The sequence below is a fragment of the Entelurus aequoreus genome, linkage group LG08, assembly GCF_033978785.1.
Source record: "Entelurus aequoreus isolate RoL-2023_Sb linkage group LG08, RoL_Eaeq_v1.1, whole genome shotgun sequence".
In the NCBI taxonomy this organism is placed as follows: domain Eukaryota; kingdom Metazoa; phylum Chordata; class Actinopteri; order Syngnathiformes; family Syngnathidae; genus Entelurus; species Entelurus aequoreus.
This window is the reverse complement of record NC_084738.1, coordinates 27152447-27177046: the sequence shown is the minus strand read 5'-3', so window position 1 is coordinate 27177046 and position 24600 is coordinate 27152447. Positions and strand designations below refer to the sequence as shown.

The 24600-nt window shown below is 39.3% G+C and overlaps 1 protein-coding gene across 1 annotated transcript in view; it reads right to left on the bottom strand.

Annotated features, from left to right (window-relative positions):
• Positions 1–8137: 8137 nt before the first annotated feature.
• Positions 8138–24600, bottom strand: part of LOC133655716 (V-set and transmembrane domain-containing protein 4-like) — a 38197-nt gene continuing 21734 nt past the window's right edge. The window contains exons 3-8 of the mRNA XM_062056123.1: positions 13329–13382; positions 13078–13185; positions 12921–12954; positions 9899–10023; positions 9449–9510; positions 8138–8470 (exon numbers count right to left, since the gene is read on the bottom strand). Coding sequence (XP_061912107.1) covers positions 8345–8470; positions 9449–9510; positions 9899–10023; positions 12921–12954; positions 13078–13185; positions 13329–13382 — 509 coding nt within the window. The 3' untranslated portion in view covers positions 8138–8344. The remainder of the gene's footprint in view (positions 8471–9448; positions 9511–9898; positions 10024–12920; positions 12955–13077; positions 13186–13328; positions 13383–24600) is intronic.

Below are 24600 nucleotides of genomic sequence, written 5' to 3'. Positions count from 1 at the left end.
AGTTGGAACAATACACATTCACCATAGCTCTAAAATAAACTCCATAAAACAATGTGATGAAATGAACTCATGTCAATTACAATTCCCTTCTTTGTCATTCTGTGGTTTTGATGAGTTGACAAAGTAAGAGGACAGACGTAACTCTTTTGAATTCAATGAACAACAGTCCGGTCTTCGATTAAAATAAAAATAATAAAATCACATTATAGTGGGTGCTACACATTTCTTAAATTCAATCATTTAGATACAACCTACTCATTAAGGACATGCAAAAACAACCGAAAACGCAGAAATCGTTCATGTAATTCAGGCAAAATAGAATGCACAACTATTTTACATTGTACAGACAAGTATAATGTCAGCTACGGTGAATTAAGCACGCTATCATTTTGCTTAACCCTCTGGGGCATACATAATGTAATATAATAGTCGTTAAGTGCCATCAGGATGGAAAAGTCATCAGGGAGTTAGGAGTGTATGAAAACATTTTGAAATAATATGTTTTTGTATTTTTTTTTTTTTTTGCTCAAATCGTTAAGTTTGCTTCAATCCTAAATAAAAATAGGGAATATGTCATGTGTTTTTATTTAAGCCCTCTGAATGCTCATTTAAACCAATTATGTCCGTTTGTTTTCGGAAGAAAATGTTGTTAAAAATTAGTTAGCATCCATACACTGTATATTAAATGTCAAAGGGCTGGTTTACTAAAATAAATATGAATCTAAAAATTATTTCCCAGTGTATCGTTGATATCTGACAGAATTTGAAATAAAAATAATAACATCAGACATTTAAAAAAAAAAAACCCTCTTAGAGGAAACAATTATCCCATTCGAATTAACACAACCAAAGTTACGGTGATAAAATAGAGCAAACATCTGTAAGGATGTATATACATTACAAATGTATTTATATTAATGGTTTTCATGAATGGGCAATTTTTCAACACTTTCCCTACATTTCTTAACTGATGCAAACAGTTACAAAGTCAAAACGCTTTTTGCTAATGTTAGTAAAATGCTACCATGCTAATGTAAGAATGTTTACATGCTGACATTAGCGTGGTAGCATTTCTAGCTAATTTCGTAAGACTTGACGCATGCGAACTGTTAGCATGCTGGCATTAGTTTTTTTTCACAAGTTTTGCAGGTAAAAACCCCAGAGTTACATATTTTGTTATTTGACCCATGTTGATATTCACATGCTAACATTAGCATGCCAGTTTTTGAGCAAATTTTGCCGGTAAACATCTCAAAGACGTATTTTGGTAAACCGATGCATGCTAACATTAGCATGCTAGCATTTTTAGCCAGTTTAGCAGATGCGCCAAAGAGTCATATTTTTTACAACTCGACGCTTATCTGGCTAGCATGTTGTGAGTGTTTCACTTTGGCTTTTCGGCATTTACACTAACAAAAAACAGGGTACCACTCTATTTCATTTTATTCTGCAAAATGTGTGCATTTTCCTCATATTGAGCAAGCAAATTCATTCAAAATTATTTCGCCCTTCATTTTTACAGCCCAAATGTTCCATGATTTTATGTAAAAACATCAATTTTGATATGGTTTTGGAAAAATACAAAATAAAAAATCAATTTTAGCAAAATAACGTTTTAATACAATTTTTTTAACATAATCTGTACAAACTATATGAAATGTGGAGATAACACTATTACAGCAGATAGTACAATGGGGGAGGAGGAGGAATTTGTTGAGTGTCAAGTTGACTGTTGCTGCTTTTCCATATCTCAATCCAAAGATTGAGGTATGGAAAAATGATGTATAAAGCAATCTATAACTTGCTACCAAAGAATGTACAACAATTCTTCTGAACAAAAGAGGAGAAATATAACCTTAGAGAAAAATCTTATTTAAAAAATGTCTATGCACGTACAACACTTAAAACCTTTAGCATATATGTATGTGGAATTCAATTATGGAATGGATTAAGCAAAGAAACGAAACAAAGCACCAACATGATTCAGTTTAAAGGCCTACTGAAAGCCACTACCACCGACCACGCAGTCTGATAGTTTATATATCAATGATGAAATCTTAACATTGCAACACATGCCAATACGGCCGGGTTAACTTATAAAGTGACATTTAAAATTTCCCGGGAAATATCCGGCTGAAACGTCGCGGTATGATGACGTATGTGCGTGACGAAGTCAGGGTAACGGAAGTTATGGTACCCCGTAGAATCCTATACAAAAAGCTCTGTTTTCATTTCATAATTCCATAGTATTCTGGACATATTTTGCTATTTGTTTAATGAACAATGAAGGCTGCAAAGAAGACAGTTGTAGGTGGGATCGGTGTATTAGCAGCGGACTACAGCAACACAACCAGGAGGACGTTGTTGAAACGCTAGCCGCGCTAGCCGCGCTAGCCGCGTACCTCACATTGACTTCCTACGTCTCCGGGCCGCCAAACGCATCGGGTGAAGTCCTTCGTCCTTCTGCCGATCGCTGGAACGCAGGTGAGCACGGGTGTTGATGAGCAAATGAGGGCTGGTTGGCGTAGGTGGAGAGCTAATGTTTTTAGCATAGCTCTGTGCGGTCCGGTTGCTAAGTTAGCTTCAACGGCGTCGTTAGCACAGCATTGTTAACCTTCGCCAGCCTGGAAAGCATTAACCGTGTATTTACATGTCCACGGTTTAATAGTATTGTTGATTTTCTATCTATCCTTCCAGTCAGGGGTTTATTTCTTTTGTTTCTATATGCAGTTAAAGCAAGATGCTATCACGTTAGCTCGTAGCTAAAGCATTTCGCCGATGTATTGTCGTGGAGATAAAAGGCACTGAATGTCCATTTCGCGTTCTCGACTCTCATTTTCAAGAGGATATAGTATCCGAGGTGGTTTAAAATACAAATCCGTGATCCAAAATAGAAAAAGGAGAGTGTGGAATCCAATGAGCCAGCTTGTACCTAAGTTACGGTCAGAGCGAAAAAAAATACGTCCATCACTGCCTCTCAATCCTTCACTGTAACGTTCCTCATCTACGAATCTTTCATCCTCGCTCAAATTAATGGGGTAATCATCACTTTCTCGGTCCGAATCTTTCTCGCTCCATTGTAAACAATGGGGAATTGTGAGGAATACTAGCTCCTGTGACGTCACACTACTTCCGGTACAGGCAAGGCTTTTTTTTGTCAGCGAGCAAAAGTTGCGAACTTTATCGTCGATTTTCTCTACTAAATCCTTTCAGCAAAAATATGGCAATATCGCGAAATGATCAAGTATGACACATAGAATGGATCTGTTATTCCCGTTTAAATTAAAAAAAAAATCATTTCAGTAGGCCTTTAAGAGACTGTTCAAACTACAAGTGTTCACAAAGTACACAGAACAAGAATTATGATAAACATTTTGAACCTTTTTTTCCCCTTTTTTTATTAAGACAAATATTATTTATGTATTTAATATTTGTTTGCCTACTAAGGTATATTATTAGTTTATTATTTATTTGTTCACTGTTCTGTTACAGAGAACAAGGGAATTGGATACAATTGCTATGGTATGAAAAAGGGTTAGGATTAAATAAGCTCTGCTTCTTCCTACTCTTTTTCGGACGTGCTGTAATGAAACAACTGGAATAGTGTGATGCATTACATTGTATCGTATGCATGCTCCAAATAAACTGAAAATGAAACTGAACTGGAAAAAAAAAAGAAATGGAAATACGAGACTTTTACTCTCGACGTTAGCACCAAGCTCCTATCACAAAGGGAAACTTTATGATTTGGGGTAATCTGTCAACTAATCAAACACATACTGCAGTTGCATAGTGTTACCACCACACACGCAGCTGCACGCTCGCACTGATGCATGTGTCACTGATAAATTAACTTTTAAATTGACGTTGGCGCTACATGAAACTGAACTCGGGGAATTGGGGGGTTTGTCGCCGCTCTAATATCAACTTTCTTGAGTTGTGGTGACTAAATTGCAGACTGCCATGCAAAGAACAGACGGAGCACAGATGTTGTGAGGCAAGATAAGGCTGGTAACACTCAGGAAGCTATAATATGCTGGTGGACTTAGGTCACATCCATGCAATATTTATTGCCTTTCTCAAACCGCTCGCTTGGCAGTAAACTCAGAAATGGTCATTACAGGCATGAGACACATTGTTAAGACAAATGTGTTTCAGAATTTAAATTCTGGTTTTCATGCTGGAGTGACTTTTTGTAATTTTTACTCAGAATCCTTGATTTCAGTTACTTTCCAAAGTGTTGTAAGTAGAGAGGTCCGATAATGGCTTTTTTCCATAAAGGCAATTAGACACTCCAACACGTCGACGTTACACATCCACGTTTGACAATGAATGGAATTTATTCTTACAACGAGGCATGCATTGTGCATGAATACACATATTTCTATTTTTATGTGTCTTTCATCATATCTCTGTGGTCTTACTTCATGATTGTGTCACATATGAACGGTGCTACCGCTGTAAACAACACAGTCACTGTCATATAAGTTTGCTGCAAGCAGCCAGCTGACACGCTTGCTTTGGATCGATTCTAAAGAATATGCCTTAATTGTGATCTAAATGGTAAAAACATGACCATAGAGAGTGTGAATAAAAGTCATCTTTCCTTCATCTTACTTTATTTTATCATGCCAATATGCGTCTTTTAATATGCTTATAACTCCATCTTCCTGCTCCTCGCAGGACGACAGCACCGCCGTCTGATAGGCGTGATTTAAAAAGAAGGTACAATGAAAGAAAGATTACTTTTATTCACACTCACTATGATCATGTTTTAGCCCACAATTAAGACATATTCTTTAGAACCGAAACAAAGCTATTCTATCAGCTGGCTGCTGCTTGCAGCAAACTTATAAGACAGTGTTGTTTACAGCAATGTAATGTTCATATGTGACACAGTCATGAACTAAGAGCGCAGCGAAATGATGAACGACACATACAAAATAGCAATAGGTGTATTTATCCACACTGCTGCTTGCTTCGGTGTAATTAAAAGCAATTCCATTCATTGTCAAACGCGCAAATGCAGCGTCGACGTCTTTGAGTACACTTGGCGAGAGCTTTAGCGCTCACATTTAGATTCAGATTCTAGATTTAAGTTTAGATTTAACATTTAGGTTGAGATTTAACATTCAGCGCTCTCATTTAGATTTAGCTTGAGATTTAACATTTACGTTTAGATTCAACAGTTAGGTTTAGATTTAAAGGCCTACTGAAATGACATTTTTTTATTTAAACGGGGATAGGAGATCCATTCTATGTGTCATACTTGATCATTTCGCGATATTGCCATATTTTTGCTGAAAGGATTTAGTAGAGAACAACGACGATAAAGATCGCAACTTTTGGTATCTGATAAAAAAAAGCCTTGCCCCTACCGGAAGTAGCGTGACGTAGTCAATTGAAAGGCTCCTTACATTTTCTATTGTATTCAATGCAGCTAGAGCGATTCGGACCGAGAAAGCGACGATTACCCCATTAATTTGAGCGAGGATGAAAGATTCGTGGATGAGGAACGTTAGAGTGAAGGACTAGAATGCAGTGCAAGACATATCTTTTTTCGCTCTGACCGTAACTTAGGTACAAGCTGGCTCATTGGATTCCACACTCTCTCCTTTTTCTATTGTGGATCACGGATTTGTATTTTAAACAACCTCGGATATTATATCCTCTTGAAAATGAGAGTCGAGAACGCGAAATGGACATTCACAGTGACTTTTATCTCCACGACAATACATCCACGAAACAATTTAGCTACGAGCTAACGTGATAGCATTGTGCTTAACTGCATATAGAAACAAAATAAATCAATCCCTGACTGGAAGGATAGACAGAAGATCAACAATACTTTTAAACCATGGCCATGTAAATACACGGTTAATGCTTTCCAGCCTGGCGAAGGTTAACAATGCTGTTGCTAACGACGCCATTGAAGCTAACTTAGCAACCGGACCTTACAGAGCTATGCTAAAAACATTAGCTATCCACCTACGCCAGCCAGCCCTCATCTGCTCATCAACACCCGTGCTCACCTGCGTTCCAGCGATCGACGGTGCGACGAAGGACTTCACCCGATCACAGATGCGGTCGGCGAGACGGAGGAAGTTAAGGTGAGTTCGGCGGCTAGCGCGTCTGCTATCTCTGTCCACCTGGCTGTGTTGCTGTAGTCCGCCGCTAATACACCGATCCCACATACAACTTTCTTCTTTGCAGTCTCCATTGTTCATTAAACAAATTGCAAAAGATTCAACAACACAGATGTGTTGGTGATGCTTTCTGTCTTGCCTCTTGGTGAGGGTGGTCGCATTTTTCCCTGCTCCTCCTTCCCTGCTTGCTCTCTTGTGTCCTTGTCTTGTCTGAACTTTTTTGAAGCCTCTTTTCTTGAGCTGTCCTCAAATCTAGACATCAAAATGAATTTGATCAACTGGACTCTCGAAGCAATTGACAGTCTTTTCGACAAGGAAAAGAGGTTCGGGGGAGCCTGGCTGCCCTGATGGAACCATTGCCGCGGGGTACGTGAGAGATTCCTGGAATACTTGGAGAATCATGTGCCTCTCAGTCCTTTCCATCGAGGACGTGGAAGACATCTACCTATTTGGAGCTGTGATCGCAGGGCATTTGCTGATTGGGCTGGGCATTGCTCTGGTGTATCGTCAAATTCGGAAGACGATGGCAGCCACTCAAGGGGCCAACAGGCTGTTCAACGCAATGGAAGGATGGGGTCGTGCTGTGGGATCACAGACGGGAGCGATTGCTGATTTGAATCGCAAAATGGATGCCATCTTGATGAAGTTCGCAGAGAAAGAATAAATTGGAATTGTCGAAGCCAGCACACAGAGCAGGAATGTCATTGTTTTGACTGCTCGAAGAAAAAACAATATCTTAATCTACGATTTGACTCCCTCGAATGGCCTTGAGGAACTGGCTGTTTGAAAACTCCCCTGAGGACTCCTCAAAGATGGACGCTTTTGACCTTCCTTTTTTTCAAAAAGCACCTGGGTCGAACTTTTGAACTCTTGAGATCGGCCTCAGTCCATAAAGACAATTTCAACATCTCACCCAAGTTAATTGGGCATACATGCACGCACACGCCCCTCCCCAAATCAACGCCTTCACCACTGCTTAATTCCTCCGAGGTTGTGGGGGCTGAGTAGCGCTTTAATAGCGGCAGCCGGCCTCCAGGGTCCTAAATCTCCCCTCCTCTGTTGCGAGTTGTTGTGATTACATGTACCATGTTTATGTGTGCCATGCTATGTGAGGTTTTTTCCTCGGACTCAGTCTGGACCACTCCTGAGGGTCCAGCCTCAGACTGATATTTTTTTTACTCTTCCCCCTTTCCCAATGTCACCTTTTTCCCACCTTTTTAAGGAGCGCCGTAAGTGGCTGATCCGTTGGCGGTCCCGTCTTGTCTCCCTGTGTCTGCTCTTAGCGGGATTGTGCCGAAAATGTAATTTCAGTTCTTATGTGTCTTGTACATGTTAAGAATGGACAAATAAAGCTGCTGTCTGTCTGTCTGTCAACACAGATGTCCAGAATACTGTGGAATTTTGAAATGAAAACAGAGCTTTTTTGTATTGTATTCAATGGGGTACCAATACTTCCGTATCAACTGATTCCGTCACGCGCATACGTCATCATATCTAGACGTTTTCAACCGGAAGTGTGGCGGGGAATTTAAAATTGCACTTTATAAGTTAACCCGGTCGTATTGGCATGTGTTGCAATGTTAAGATGTCATCATTGATATATAAACTAGTAGTGGGTTTCAGTAGGCCTTTAACATATAGGTTTAGATTTAACATTTAGATATAACATCAACATTTAATTTAAACTTAAATGTGATGAAACTTAGCTAAATCTGAGAAAAGTAAGTTAAATCTGAGAAATATATATGCTAGAAAGGTGTGACTAAACTTTCCCATTCGGCACTCCATAGTATACTAATAGGCTCAAACCAAAATTTAATTTGACTGTTTTGGGGTAGCCAGAGGCACATAACATTATACCACTAGGGATTTACAATAGACTCTGTGAATTCTGCTATTTTAGTCCGTGTCCCTCATTTGTTTTTCAGGGAGCTAACAACCCTACGCTAGCCCTACACATCTATGACACACACACATAAAAAGTGCACAAATAACATTTCTGAAATTCCAACCAGTTTGGTGGTCTTGCAGTAAATCTTGGACTTCACCATCATCGCTTGTGAAGGCAGTCAAAGTTTGTATAAAAACTATATGTACAATTTACATGTGTATTTATTAGAATACAACAACCACAGACTATAAATAAACAACCCTATTTACATATCTTAAAAGCACATTTAGGAATGGAGTTTGCATCTTCATAACTGCTGTTCTCCGAAAAGAATCTGCGCGTAGACCGTGCCATTGCGCGACGCCTTTGCGTCTGGGATGGGCTTCACCAGATCCAGTTCTGCGTAGGTCAGATTTTCCTCCACTATCTTCGGCTGGCAATGAGGGGACAGAGGAGCAAGAGGAACATTATGGAGAGAAGACAAGGGGTGAACAAGGGATGTGGTCAGTGGTCTGCAAATCAGCAAGGCGTTGGCCTAGAATTGTTAGGAAATTATCCAGAAGGTCATAGTAAATATAGTAGTTGTTTTAGGATGCCATAGATTATCTGAAATCTGTAAACATTTCAGAATCACTGCAGCAAAACTGATCTTTAATACTACTGTTGGAGGATGGATCACAAGAAAGAATAAAAACAAGTTATAGCATTAGGGTAGATTTATACTACTAATGACTAATTCGTTTTTTTCCTGTCTTTTGTGGCCATGTTTGAATTGCGTGGTTAGTTTGTATTCAGAAAAAAAAAACAGAGTTGGGTAAATTGAAATAAATGGTTAGTATGTGTTTTACATGTTAACTCCTTTGGGAATGTGTGTAGAATACAATATATGTTCTCAGAAAATTTGCTGAGCAAATTATTTGTCTAATTTCAATAAGTACTTCTCAGATTTGAGTCTCAAGTATATTACTTAAGACAGGCAAATTAGACTAACATAGAAAGTTGTTGTTTTGTGAGTGACAGGAATACTTGCTCGCTTGGAGAGAAGTAATTTGGTTTGCATAAATAAATCCCACAAATATAAAACAACAACCTGAGTTTTCCTTATGGAAAATTAAAAATTGTTATACTTGGGTTAAAACAGTATTTTTGAATGTGTTCTTAAAAAAAAAAAAAAGAGAAAACTTTCAAGAATTGGTGGCTGCTGACGAAAAACAAACCAGTGGTATGCAGAAGTCGTTTTGAAAGGACAACACACTTAACCATGCAAGGATTTGATATAGTATTGTATATAGAACAATGGACACTAACAACGATCCAAGGTGATGACTGGTTTGTGTTCCAATCCTTGGCATCCATAATATAATCACACCAAAGAGTGCACATAGTATTTTGGAATGTGTTATGTACTCACCAGAACTAGTTTCCTTGGTTGTGGTTTTAAAAGTTTTGGTTTCCTTTTGTCTCCAATGGGAACTGCAGAGTTGAAATTAGGGATGGTGTTTTTAAAAAAAATTCAAACCAGACTAGCAAATAAAAGTAAAAGAGCAACTATCAGCATTCTCAGCTAAGAAAAACAAACCTCAAATCATCAACTGTTGCAGAATCTTAAGCCATCACATTAAAAAAATCAAATCAAATCAATGTTTAGAATAGATAGAACTGATAGATTGCATTCCAACACTTAATTACCAAGATGTGGTTTGATTAGATTAAACATGTTAGCTTCAGTCGAGAATGTTATCACTCAGGTTTATAGAGGCTGCTAAAACCCAACCAAATTGAACACTGTGTTTGTACTTTTAGGTTTTATTTACAAAACAAAATATCATACTTGGACACTTTACTAGATGTGTGCTTTCACCTTTTGCAGGTATCTCTGGTGGGATATCCTCTTGGTAATGTTTGCTCTTTTTCTTCTTGTATCTTCTCTCCTTCTTTGGCAGAGCAGGAGATACACTGACCACACTGGTGACGGTTTCTCCTGAGCTGCGTTCAAATAACAGAGCAAAATATATAAAGCAGCTGCATTTCCATTTTGAAAGCCACGAGACTGAAGTCCTTCGACACGATCAATGGTTCCAATACCGAGAGCGATACTCCAAAATCGATACTATAACAAGTAAAGCTGAATTCGGTATCGCTGATATCAAGACAGATACTTTGGTAAATCAACAGAAGATAAAATAAATATGCCAAACCAAACATTTTAACTGCTTATTTTACACAAACCAATGCTGATACAGATACTTAAAATTGTCCACATCAATGAATGATTCAACTTTTTATCACAATTATAATCAGACAAAAACACGGGATGGAGGTGTAAAATTATTTACCGTATTTTCCTGACAAAAAGCTGCTACTTTTTTCCCACGTTTTGAACCCTGCGGCTTGCAAAACGTTGCGGCTAATTTATGGATTTTCTTCGCCAACAATCAGAATGCTTTGTATTCAACAAATGGTTGTCATAGAACAGACAAAGACAATGAAAACGTGTGTCCCTGTTTGCGCTATGGCGCCATCTTTTGGACGAGTTTGCTCACTGCAGATGCTGCAAGTTGAAAATATATTTCCTGTTTCTTTCGTTGAACCGGAAGTATTTTTCTATCGCGTTTCTGCTCGAAAGGATTCCTCATTCATCACTCTAAGCAACGTTTGTAAGTTTTACAATATAACTAAAACAATTCATAGTTAGAGTACACAAGCATTATTTCTTGTCGCTTTAAGAGTTGCGCTGCACAGTGAGCTTTTCTGTGAAGTTTGAGTCCCATGGCAGGTTCCATGTACAGCACACACAAGTTGTGACATTACTATAAACTGAAAAGCAGGCATATTTAGTCTGATTAAGCACCAAATGACATGAAATGATGACAATGACAGGCAAAAGGAAAAGTAGTTCCTGCCAACACCATGGTATTTAAATTGTATTGACAGTTATTGACAGAGAATTAGGGTGGGTACCTAATTCAGAATAGGTACGGACCAAATCTGTCGGTACTACTGGGTACTGATTCACATAAAATCAAACAGTGCCCTATTTCGATGCCTTTGTTGCATGTGATGTAACGTTTGGTTGCAGACTTAACATAACATAATACTAAACTAAGGACAATAATACTAAACACAAAAACAGAATATGACTTGGAATGACAGGTCATGACAACTTGGCCAGGAAACAAGCAGTCAAGGAATCAGAGCGGACTCTAGGTAATGTATACATTTTCCATGCCAACAAAGAAGTAAGCGCTCAAATGTACAGTAAGGCTCCCCTTTTCAAAATGTTTTAGCTTGATTCTAATCAACATTGAATTTGCCATAGACATGCGATTGATTAGCATTAGCGATTTTACGAGCCAATTTCAACACCTCCAAATTTGGTAATGAAATTACAACTAAGAGTCACGTTACAATCAAACAGCTGGTGCGTAGTAAGTACAATATTTACATTTTAAACACTTTGTAGGGTTTAACAATAGACAAGACTGGCACAGTCAACTTAATGGCAAAGACTACTTCCTTGCTAAGGCAACACACTGTGTCTATACACTACTGCCATCTACTTGGAATTGCAACTGTAAAGACAAAATAGTATATAATACAGTGCAGCACAGTACTTGCAAATGACACCCAGAAATGTAAGAAAACGAAATAACCAATTAATTTTTTTAAACAACGTTGCTCAACACATTTGAACACAAACAAAAGTACCAAAAATTGGCACCGTTGAGTACCGGTATTGATTCTCAAGTACTACGTATTGTTACCAAATGTGATGAACACCCATCCCTCCATGGCCTAGTTGTCAAATAACTCATTCCACCTGCTTACGAATGCACATCTCTCAGCCCAAGATGTCAACATACTTATATTGTTATATGAGAATCGACACAAGTATACGAAATGTTGTTATCAGAATATCAATATTTTGATATTATTCCAATCTTGTTATTCAATATTGTAGTCGCTACAGTTTATCGGAAAACGTTAAAAACGATTGATGTAGGTTGCTTCTCTTTCTTCCCCTCCATTTTTCTGCATTCTTTCGTACCTCAAGTTATCATTACGTATATGTATTGTTGCATTTGAACAACTGTATTGTTGATAATAAAGGTAAAGTATTGGTATTGTTCATTATCAATAGCGCAATTTCTATTGGTATTTGTATTGCTCCATTTGTAGTGTAATAATGCTCATTGTCATTTCTATATTATTTTTTATTTTCGCTAACTGCTTATTTGCTATTACTTTTACCATCATATTTGTACATGTCATATTTGCTGATGTTGCTCTATTGTTGTTGTTGTTGTTGTGTTTGCTGTTGTTGTTTTTGTCTCTCTGTCTAATCCCCCTCTTGTCCCCACAATTTCCCCCTCTGTCTTCCTTTTTTTCTCTTTCTATCCCCTCCTGCTCCGGCCCGGCTGCACCAAATGATAATATAAATACATTTAATAAAGTCAAATACAAATAAGACAATAAGAGAGGTATCCTACACTTCCCTTTTGTAAAGTAAATCTGAACAGCCGATATGGGCATCTACATCAACTATATGATTTGCCTTAGAAGCTGGACAGGACAAAAAAAACAAAAAAAAAAAAACAAAAACAAATAAACAATTGCTTTATTTTTTTGCTGGTTTCTGAGGGTGAACACACGGGTCCTTTGATTTTTTTTTTTTTAAAGACAAATGCATATTTGAGGACAATACATTTATGTAAAAGAAACTACCAACAGCTAGAGAAAAAGAAAAATATGTGCAAAATTAACCCTTTGACGTTCACTAAATTGAATCCTCACTGAATTATGTGCAATTTTACTTATTTTCCACGAGTAAGTGGGTCACTTTCTAGTGAGATGTGTGTGGATAAATAAACATGAGGTCTTACCTATTTTGTGAGCTTTTGACCAGGTGGTAATTATCTGCAAAGAAACAGAACATTAGCACAGTGAAGAGACACAAGTTGGTGGACAAGAAGTGAAGGAAGGAAAGAGACAAAACAGGTTATGGGTCAATAGCGAATGGTTTAATTTCTGTCTGCTGACCTTTTAACCGTCGCTTCCTCTGTATGTACTGGCAGGTTACCGTCACTGTGAACATACACATGCACAGCAGGCCCACTGAGCAAATCAGCCCGGCGCAAAGGTAAACATCTGAAAGAAAAATGGACATTTTAGTGTTTGGAATTTGAGAAAGTAGCATACTGGGCTGGGCTATTTGTGCCTATTATTGACAATGCGGTGGCTTTTTTTTTTTATCACTATCACACATACACGCTATAATTACGAGCACTTACCTTCAAACAAGCTCCACAAGCTTTCCTTGGCCTTGGTGGCCGGAAACAAATGTACTGCACAAGAAAAAAAAGAAAAAATGGACACACAGTGAGAGAGGAAACATGTAGAGGGAATAGTCATCACTGTGGCTTCCTTTGCTGCCACACTGAATTTACTGGTAAAACAAAGCTAAACTTAGCAGTGCGACTACTTGTCATTACATGTTCACGTTAAAACTGGTGAGACACAAAAAGGTGCATATTTTATCATAGACGAGGAAAATGCACTTGACTAAAATTGGGATACATCTTTTATGACTCTTAACCGCATTTGCAATTTTAAAGGGCCGTCGTAACGTGCTACTGTATAGCCACAAATACAGACACAAAGACACTCTAGTATGTACACTTGCCTACATCTAATGATACCGGGCAATACAGTAGCTGAAGAAAAAGAAACACATCAGGAAAAAAGGAAAAGGTGTGAGTTATGTTTTTACCCCTTTTGTAGTACCGTGAGCTGAATTGCATAGAAACACTGCTTTACGTAAAACTTTGCACATAGATGCCAAGGATACAAATTTTGGAGCAAATAGGAATACAAATGTGGAATTTGGAAGATGTTTTCTCTGTCTTTAAAGGAACCTGTCAAATAACAATTCAAAATAATCTTATCGTTTTTGTCCTCCTGAGTTCCCAACAGTTATTTTTAAATAACACCACCTTGAACAATATTAATAATCACACAAACGATCTCAGGAAAGTTGCGGTAAAGCTGGGTTATGAAATGTGTAAGAATGCAAAGTTCTTCTTTGTTCTTGTTTCAATGCAATTTCCATTTCTTTAAACTATATTTTAAACAACTTTAAAAATGATTTGTGTTTACTAAGATTGTACCAATTAATTGTTATATCGATTTATATTCCTTGGATTCAAATACCGGTACATCGATCCGTGCTCAGCAATTAATCCATTTTATCGATACTGGAAAAAGGAAAACATTGGATTTAAGAACAGCAGACTTTATATGAAGTTTATCACTTTTAATGATAAGGACTTTAAACGTTATTGAAGTCTGTCTGCCCGTCTGTGCGTCATCAAAACAAGAATGGCGGACATCTACGTTGGTCGAGATAGATAGGTCACAACAAATGCAAACGCCACAAGACAATATCATGAATTACAACACAAAAACGTTAAGCTACAGCATGATTGCAAAAGCCACAATAAATACAAATGACACAACAGAATAATATAAAGCAGCAACACAACTTGAAGCCACAAGACGCGACCGACACAACGGAAGAGACAGCGGAGCAAATTATGACGACGCACCAACTTCCGGAACACAACATTATGAAGCCACAACACAACAACTGTCAGCCAAGGAAAAGTAATTTTTTACAGAAACTAATAAATACAAGAGATGGATGAAGGAAGCGAAGGGCCAACACCATCAACAGGAATGACGGGGCATACATGCTTCTGCACACCTGAGACGCTGTCCTTCATCGGCGACGCCAGGGCGAACAACAGGTAAATCTACTGTTAAAATGTTGGTTACTGTTGTTTTATTAAATATAAGAAAAACACGCACTCTCCAAAAAACGTAATAAAACAAAAATAAAGAGGTGCACGGCAGAAAGTGTACTTAAAGAAAAAGCAAGGCCAGCAGCACTGGTGTTCTTCTATTAATTTTAACACAAACTGTGCATGTACCACCAAATACAATTGCTTTAAATATCTCTTACATGAATATTGGTGTATATCATATCATTGTGTAGACCACTGTGGAATCTACTTTCATAGAGACATGACTTTCACAGTGTACTTATATAATGATAAATGATAAATGGGTTATACTTGTATAGCGCTTTTCTACCTTCAAGGTACTCAAAGCGCGTTGACAGTATTTCCACATTCACCCATTCACACACACATTCACACACTGATGGAGGGAGCTGCCATGCAAGGCGCTACCAGCACCCATCAGGAGCAAGAGTGAAGTGTCTTGCCCAAGGACACAACGGACGTGACTAGGATGGTGGAAGGTGGGGATTGAACCCCAGTAACCAGCAACCCTCCGATTGCTGGCACAGCCACTCTACCAACTTCGCCACGCCGTCCCCTCTACTCATGTCTAAGTATATGATCATATGCAATGATCTTATGTAGTGATTTACAAACCAATGCCAATGCTGCATTCAGGGGCGCCGAAAAGGGGGGGTAAAGGAGACGGATTCTAGGGGCCCATGATGGAGGGGGGCCCAGAGAGGCCCCTAATGATGATGAAATTATAATACAGGGGGCCCTGTAAAGATTCTTTTCATGGGGCCCAAAATCCCTAGCGGCGCCCCTGGCTGCATTAATGCATACTGTTGTGGACCAGATTGACCACTACAATTACAACAGCATGACACTGTAATTGACAGCATTACTTTGACATCAATGACTTTGTTAAAACCATCAATCCATCCATTTTCTACCGCTTGTCCCTTTTTGGGGTCACGGGGGGTGCTGGAGCCTATCTCAGCTGCATTCGGGCGGAAGGCGCGGTACACCCTGGACAAGTCGCCATCTCATCACAGGGCTTATTAAAACCATTGCATTTATTTTTTTTTTCATTAAAATAAAAAGTAAATAAAAAAAATCTATGAATGGACAGTAGCAGAAACTAACATGACAAGCAATATGCAGCATGACAAGGGCCACAATGTCACAGAAGCTGCACAAGAAATATATATTTAATCACCAACTGCATTGTTATAATAGACCAGTTCCAGAAACCTAAAGCAGGCAATGGGTGAGGTCTTAAAAAGTGACAACACATATAATGATGTATTGAAATGTGATGTCACTCTTTTTTATGTCACTACATGGCTTTGGGGGTGAGGCCAATGCTTCAGTTTTTGACAATTAACTTTAGTGTTTGCCTTTTCTGTGGCTCGAGAGCTTTATACAGACCACTAAAGTGTAACAATTGTAGCTGATTGAGCTAAATAGATGGGGCTTCCCTTTCCGTTACCTACGGTAACAAAGTTGTGGAGGAAGATTTCACGCCCTAAATGGCAGTTTGTTTGTTTGCAGACCCAATGAAAGAAAAGTAAATGGCAATCACCGGAAGCAACTAAATTTCTTTTAGGAAGAATGGAAGTGCAAGGTGACGGACAGCACAATGGTCCAATTCGTAAGTATCCACAGCTATTGCGGATAAAACTGTTCAATCATATACGTAATGGTCTTGATCTAATCAGATCCAAATAACAAGTGCCAAATATACTATAAAAATTGACTATAAAATTGAGTGTACTTTTAGTGGGTGTTGCAGGTGAACTACTAACTTTGCGTGTACAATTGATAACAATTGCAAAAGTCGTGCAGCCCGCCCTATTTAAAGGAGGGTTTTGCTTATTTCCCACCACGTTCATGTTTTCATGCTCCTACCTGTGGCATTTTGGTAGGATTTTAAACATGGAGCACACAAGTGGAACTTTGATTTACGAAACCCTCTATTAGAACTTTTTCCACGGTGGGAGAGGGGTTAGTGCGTCTGCCTCACAATACGAAGGTCCTGGGTTCGATCCCGCGCTCGGGATCTTTCAGTGTGGAGTTTGCATGTTCTCCCCGTGACTGCGTGGGTTCCCTCCGGGTACTCCGGCTTCCTCCCACCTCCAAAGACATGCACCTGGGGATAGGTTGATTGGCAACACTAAATGGGCCCTAGTGTGTGAATGTGAGTGTGAATGTTGTCTGTCTATCTGTGTTGGCCCTGTGATGAGGTGGCGACTTGTCCAGGGTGTACCCCGCCTTCCGCCCGAATGCAGCTGAGATAGGCTCCAGCACCCCCCGTGACCCCCGAAATTAGATAAAACCAAATATGCCTCTGTGTGCGAACCATGTCTGTGTGGACGAACGTTTCACTCAGGCACCTGAAGGCAAGAAAGCAGGGCGAAACATTATTGGGAAGGCGAAGACTTCTACTTTACTTTCTGCAGAGAAGAGTCATGTCTCAACACTCCAGCATGTATGCCTTTTCTTTGTTTTTTTGCCTTTTGACAAGTTTTGTCCATCTTGCTCACTCAATAAGAGTGCAAAAAACTCAAAAGACTAGTGTGAAAAGAAGGAGCGAAACGCTGAAGAGTAAAAAAAAAAAAAGCATACTATTTACAGTACATTAATGGTGCTCACAAGCATGACCACATCACAGCACAATAAGTGACCACACCTTTGCTTGGAAAATGCCAGAGCAGGATTATATCACAGTAACGGAGAAGACACTTTTTCTCCTCTTGTTATAGCGTGGCCCCTCGCTCTTGCAAACAAAAACATGCAGACGAAGCTCCCCCTCCTGTTCCATCTCCCGCTGTCTGCTCCTTTCTCTTCTGCTCCTCTGCCAATATCAATTTGGGTGCATTTTACATTTTTAAATGTTTATTATTGTAGCAATATTGTTGTTAAAGTTAGGGATTTTTGTGATTTTGTTTGTAAGAAGGCACCATAACCTACTCAGTGGCCTAGTGGTTGGACTGTCCGCCCTGAGATCGGTAGGTTGTGAGTAGAGATGTCCGATAATATCGGCCGATATATGCGTTAAAATGTAATATCAGAAATTATCGGTATCGTTTTTTTATTATCGGTATCTTTTTAAAAAAAAAATTTTAACATTTTTTTTTTTTTATTAAATCAACATAAAAAACACAAGATACACTTACAATTAGTGCACCAACCCAAAAAAACTCCCTCCCCCTATTACACTCATTCACACAAAAGGGTTGTTTCTTTCTGTTATTAATATTCTGGTTAAATGATAAATGGGTTATACTTGTATAGCGCTTTTCTACCTTCAAGGTACTTAAAGCGCTTTGACAGTATTTCCACATTTACCCATTCACACACACATTCACACACTGATGGCGGGAGCTGCCATGCAAGGCGCTAACCAGCAGCCATCAGAGGCAAAGGGTGAAGTGTCTTGCCCAAGGACACAACGGATGTGACTAGGAAGGTAGAAGGTGGGAATTGAACCCCAGTAACCAGCAACACTCCGATTGCTGGCACAGCCACTCTACCAACTTCGCCATGCCGTCCCCTGGTTCCTACATTATATATCAATATATATCAATACAGTCTGCAAGGGATACAGTCCGTAAGCACACATGATTGTGCGTGCTGCTGGTCCACTAATAGTACTAACATTTAACAGTTAATTTTACTAATTTTCATTCATTACTAGTTTCTATGTAACTGTTTTTATATTGTTGTACTTTCTTTTTTATTCAAGAAAATGTTTTTAATTTATTTATCTTATTTTACTTATTTTACCTGGTTGTCCAAATTAGGCATAATAATGTGTTAATTCCACGACTGCATATATCGGTTGATATCGGTATCGGTTGATATCGGTATCGGTAATTAAAGAGTTGGACAATATCGGAATATCGGATATCGGCAAAAAGACATTATCGGACATCCCTAGTTGTGAGTTCAAACCCCGGCCGAGTCATACCAAAGACTATAAAAATGGGACCCATTACCTCCCTGCTTGGCACTCAGCATCAAGGGTTGGAATTGGGGGTTAAATCACCAAAAATGATTCCCGGGCGCAGCTACCGCTGCTGCCCACTGCTCACCTCACCTCCCAGGGGGTGAACAAGGAGATGGGTCAAATGCAGAGGACAAATTTCACCACACCTAGTGTGTGTGTGACAATCATTGGTACTTTAACTTTAACTTTACTTTAGTGACTTCTGTCTGTGTGCAAGCGTGTCTGCAGAGCAGCACACATAGCAGCTTGTTGTTGTTTTGACTTTGTTATTACATAGAAAGTTGATCATCACCCCCTTGTTATGTCTGTTTGATATAAAGTACCTTAAAGTATTTTATATTGTGTTCCAAGTGTAGAAACCATAACTAAAATAGGGGCTTTTAAAGTTAAAGTCCCACTGATAGTCACACACACACTAGGTGTGGTGAAGTTACTCTCTACATTTGACCCTTCCCCTTGTTCCACCCCCTTGAGGTGACGGGAGCAGTGAGCAGCAGCGGTTGCCGCGCTCGGGAATCATATTGTTGATTTAGCCCCCAATTCCAACCCTTGATGCTGAGTGCCAAGCAGGGGGGTAAAGGGTCCCATTTTTATAGTCTTTGGTGTGACTCAGCTAGGGCGGACACTATAACCACAAAACCACTAAGCAGGCTTGTCCATGCTGGAACCTATTATTCATGTTTACATAGTTTTTTATGGAATTCTGCTTCACTATACAAACTTTTCAATATACAAACCAGTTTAAAAAACAATGTGTAAATAGAGGTTCCACTTTTCTGAGCATTTTAGAAGCTGTCCTGAAATGCAATCTATAACAGAACCCAATTTTTGTGCGCCAAAGGTGGACTCTGGTATGAGCTCAAAATATCCAGACACAAGACAATGCATACTGCTTTTATTCCGATGCGTGACTTCTTCCAGTAAGTGAAAACCAGTGGTGGTCAACCAAGCTAAGATGGCTGTTGTACAGCAAGCAGCGCGCGCAACATCTGAGTACAAAAGAGGCTTAAATCTTCCTGCAATGGATAAATATGCATCGTTTTTGGCTTGGGTAAGGTTGCATTTCATGATTTAACTTTGCTTCTACTGATATTTGTTGCTGTTGCATACGCTGTTTACGAGTAGCGTGTTTTCCCCGTCTTACTCAAAATATAACTATATATGTCAACATTGTGTATGTGCTGAAAGCTTCAATTAGGATCGTTGGCTTTGGTAGAAGCTTAACTCTTATAGGTTTTGCTGACATTTGCTTTCTTTCTCGCCGAGTCGGTGCTTTTCGAGACACTTGTAGCAAACACGTCTTTAAGAAATACAAATTATATCAAGACAATACTTAAAGGCCTACTGAAATGAAATTTTCTTTTTCAAACGGGGATAGCAGGTCCATTCTATGTGTCATACTTGATCATTTCGCGATATTGCCATATTTTTGCTGAAAGGATTTAGTAGAGAACATCGACGATAAAGTTTGCAACTTTTGGTCGCTGATAAAAAAGCCTTGCATGTACCGGAAGTAGCGTGACGTCACAGGTTGTGGAGCTCCTCACATCTGCACATTGTTTACAATCATGACCACCAGCAGCGAGAGCAATTCGGACAGAGAAAGCGACAATTACCCCATTAATTTGAGCGAGGATGAAAGATTCGTGGATGAGGAAAGTGAGAGTGAAGAATTAGACGGCAGTGGAAGCGATTCAGATAGGGAAGATGCTGTGAGAGGCGGCTGGGACCTGATATTCAGCTGGGAATGACTAAAACAGTAAATAAACACAAAACATATATATACTCTATTAGCCACAACACAACCAGGCTTATATTTAATATGTCACAAATTAATCCGCATAACAAACACCTCCCCCCTCCCGTCCATATAACCTACCAATACAACTCAAACACCCGCACAACACACTCAATCCCACAGCCCAAAGTACCGTTCACCTCCGTAAAGTTCATACAGCACATATATTTCCCCAAAGTTACGTACGTGACATGCACATAGCGGCACGCACGTACGGGCAAGCGATCAAATGTTTGGAAGCCGCAGCTGATACTCACGGTAGCGCGTCTGCTATCCAACTCAAAGTCCTCCTAGTAAGAGTCCAGCCGGCCGCTAATACACCGCTTCCCACCTACAGCTTTCTTCTTTGCTGTCTTCATTGTTCATTAAACAAATTGCAAAAGATTCACCAACATAGATGTCCAGAATACTGTGGAATTTTGCGATGAAAACAGACGACTTAATATCTGGCCACAATGGTGTCCCAATATGTCCGCACAATCCGTGACGTCACGCGCAAACGTCATCATACCGAGACGTTTTCAGCAGAATATTTCGCGGGAAATTTAAAATTGCACTTTACTAATCTAACCCGGCCGTATTGGCATGTGTTGCAATGTTAAGATGTCATCATTGATATATAAACTATCAGACTGCGTGGTCGGTAGTAGTGGGTTTCAGTAGGCCTTTAAATGGGAAATAATAAACGTTAAAAGTACAAAAAACAAACCTTTAATGGAGTGATCATTGCAAACTCATGCATTGTTTGACTCTGCTCCCTTGGACTGGAGCGTGAGCTGCATGCTTTTCTCGTTTTTTCGTAAAATCTTGCACCCTTCCTCCCTTTTTAACTACCTCTCAAGGAACTCTGAAGAAACGTTAATACATTTCGCGATTTGAACGATTCATACAGCCGAAAACAACACAAGCATAGGCCATTTTTTTCTTTGAGAAATTATGCCGAGTACCCATTGAGAGCAGAGCTAGTTTGACCACCACACAGATTGATTGGGCGGGACGTGAGTCGGACGTGACGTCAGTAAGATCCCAGCAATTACATGAAGTTTTTTGTCATACAAGAGATAGGTTGACATTATATCTCCCACATGAAAAAACAAACGCCATTAAAAAAAAAATTCAAAGAGCGAATTGCTGAACAGAAGATATGTCTAATATTGACACAGGCACGGAAGATCCTCCTTTCTCTTCCGTCGTTTTGCATTAATTGTGTCTTTCTGTGCCGCGGCATAGCCAGTTGTGTGCTAAAATATTTCAGACATGCTTAATATAGATTTCATGCTTGATAATTCCCATTGCAAGAGCTAAAGGATTATATTTGTATTTCCTACTGTTGTGGGAGTTCTAAACATCAACATATTTTCTGCATGTACTTTAAGACATGCTAAATTGATTGCGCTCTCTATTTTGTTAATTTAAGAGACATAGTCCGCTGCGCACAAACTTAACAGGTCAACTTTGCGTGCGCTATCATGTTTGCACGTCTCTTAATACACGCCCTATCAGGCTCTATATTTTTAACTCGGCAACATGTTTCAACTGTGTTTCAGGTCGCCGATTCCAACGAAGGCTAGGACGAGGAGCCCCAAATGTGGGCGCCCTTCGAGTCAATGTTTGTGTCTCCAACCAGGAGATCACCATTTCCTTTCAGGTGATCCCAAGGCAACCTGAAAACAATAGCAATGAAAACATTGACAACAACAATGTCGCCAATATGGAAGGCATTAATAGGAACCGTGGTGACAATGATAACAATCCTAGTAGTGATGACAATGATGGTGATATTGAAGACTTTGACGTCAGTAATGAAGACAGTGAAAACAACGATGCCAATAATGAAGGCAATGATAGCAGTAATGAAGAGAATATTGACGACAATGACAATTCTGATGACGATGATGCTAATGTTGAAGAGAATGATGACAATATGGACGACGATGATGCCAATGTTGAGGACAATGATGACAATATTGAGGACGATGATGAAGACAATGACGACAATATTGAGGACGATGATGAAGACAATGACGACAATATTGAGGACGATGACGCTGAAGACAATGACGACAATATTGAGGACGATGATGCTGAAGACAATGACGACAATATTGAGGACGATGATGCTGAAGACAATGACGACAATATTGAGGACGATGATGCTGAAGACAATGACGACAATATTGAGGACGATGACGCTGAAGACAATGACGACAATATTGAGGACGATGATGCTGAAGACAATGACGACAATATTGAGGACGATGATGCTGAAGACAATGACGACAATATTGAGGACGATGATGCTGAAGACAATGACGACGCCCATGTCGAAGACATTGACGACGATATTGAAGACAATTATGCCAATGTTGAAGACAATGACGACAATATTGACGACGATGATGACAATGTCGAAGACAACAATGACAATGTCGAAGACGATGACGACAATATCGAAGACGATGAGGAACATGTTGACAATGACGACAATGCCGAAGATAGCGACAATGATCCCAATCATGAAGGAAGCGAGGCAACAACAGAAGGAAGCGACAGCGACACAACTAGTATTCAAAGTGAGGACAATGATCACGTTGTCATTGAAAACCCAGAATTCAACATTTCAATGGGCATAATGCCATTTTTACACGGCAACATTATGCAGAACATTTTCGTCGAGTTCCATGGAACGAATACGGATGGTTTTGAATTTGACAATGCAGAGTAACAGGGAGGCAAGGGAACAAAACATGGAAGACTATGACATCAAAACAATGACAACATTGAAATGTCAAGTAAAAGTGTCAGGAAGGATTACTGTATGTACTCTATCATAGAACAGATGCAGGACCTTGTCTGGATCATTAAGGAAGAGGTTGACCCTGATATAAGTCTGAAGAAGACATTTGTCTTACATTCAGGGTTCACATATTTATACATGCACACTAACAGGTGACGCCAAATGTGTTCGCTTCAGGTGAGTCTGAGCTTTTCTTCCTGTCACTCACACACCAGACCTGGAGAGATGCAGCCATGACACAGCGTGTCTTAAAGGCTGGGCAAGTTAGTTAACAACAGAAGAAGAGTCGCGATTCCAATTTTAGAGTAGCTAAGAAATTCATAATTTTCGACTGCAATCTACAGTACCAGTTATGTCACTGATATTGGAAACATGATTTAAAGTATTGATTAATTCTTTTTTTGTGTTATTTTCCCACAAAAAATGGATCTTGGAAAAGGGGGATGTTCTCAGGGTCAGTTTATATTGTTGTTAATACAGTAATAGCTATGGGTGTCCTGAGCCAATATTAAAAATTAGATATCGGTCCAATATCAACCAAAAAACGTGTATCGGAATTTATCCGCATGGGTCAAAAGTGTTCAACATTAGCCTCCAATATGAAAAGTCCATTCCTGCCTTCGTTTCAGCAATTCTATCCAGCAGCAACCAGAGCCAGCCTGCATAGCCCACGTAAGATCGATTCATATAAGTCAGTTTCAAAGACGTTTCAAATGATTGTTCAGCTAAGGATGACGATCATCACAAAAGCTTGGAACTATTAATGATGCACAACTTGGAACTAGTAATGCTGCACATCAAGTAATAAAGAACTTTACATTATTAAACAAAACAATCATTTATACACTTAAACGTTTCTTGTTGCACTTGCATTTTCCTTAAAAGAAACACTAAACCAGGGGTGTCCAAAGTGCGGCCAATGGGCCAATTTTGGACTGGGGCTTGCCTTATTTAAAAAAAATAAAGGTTAACAATGGGATATATTAAAGGTTAATAATGGGATGTATTAAAGGGATCATATTAATTATATTTGTCCATAATTTAAAACACTTGTGGTCTACATAACATGTAATGGTGGTTCTTTGGTCAACATTTTGCATGGATTATGTTTTACAGATCATTTTCATGCTGCTTTCTGACCGTCTCTTAAGGA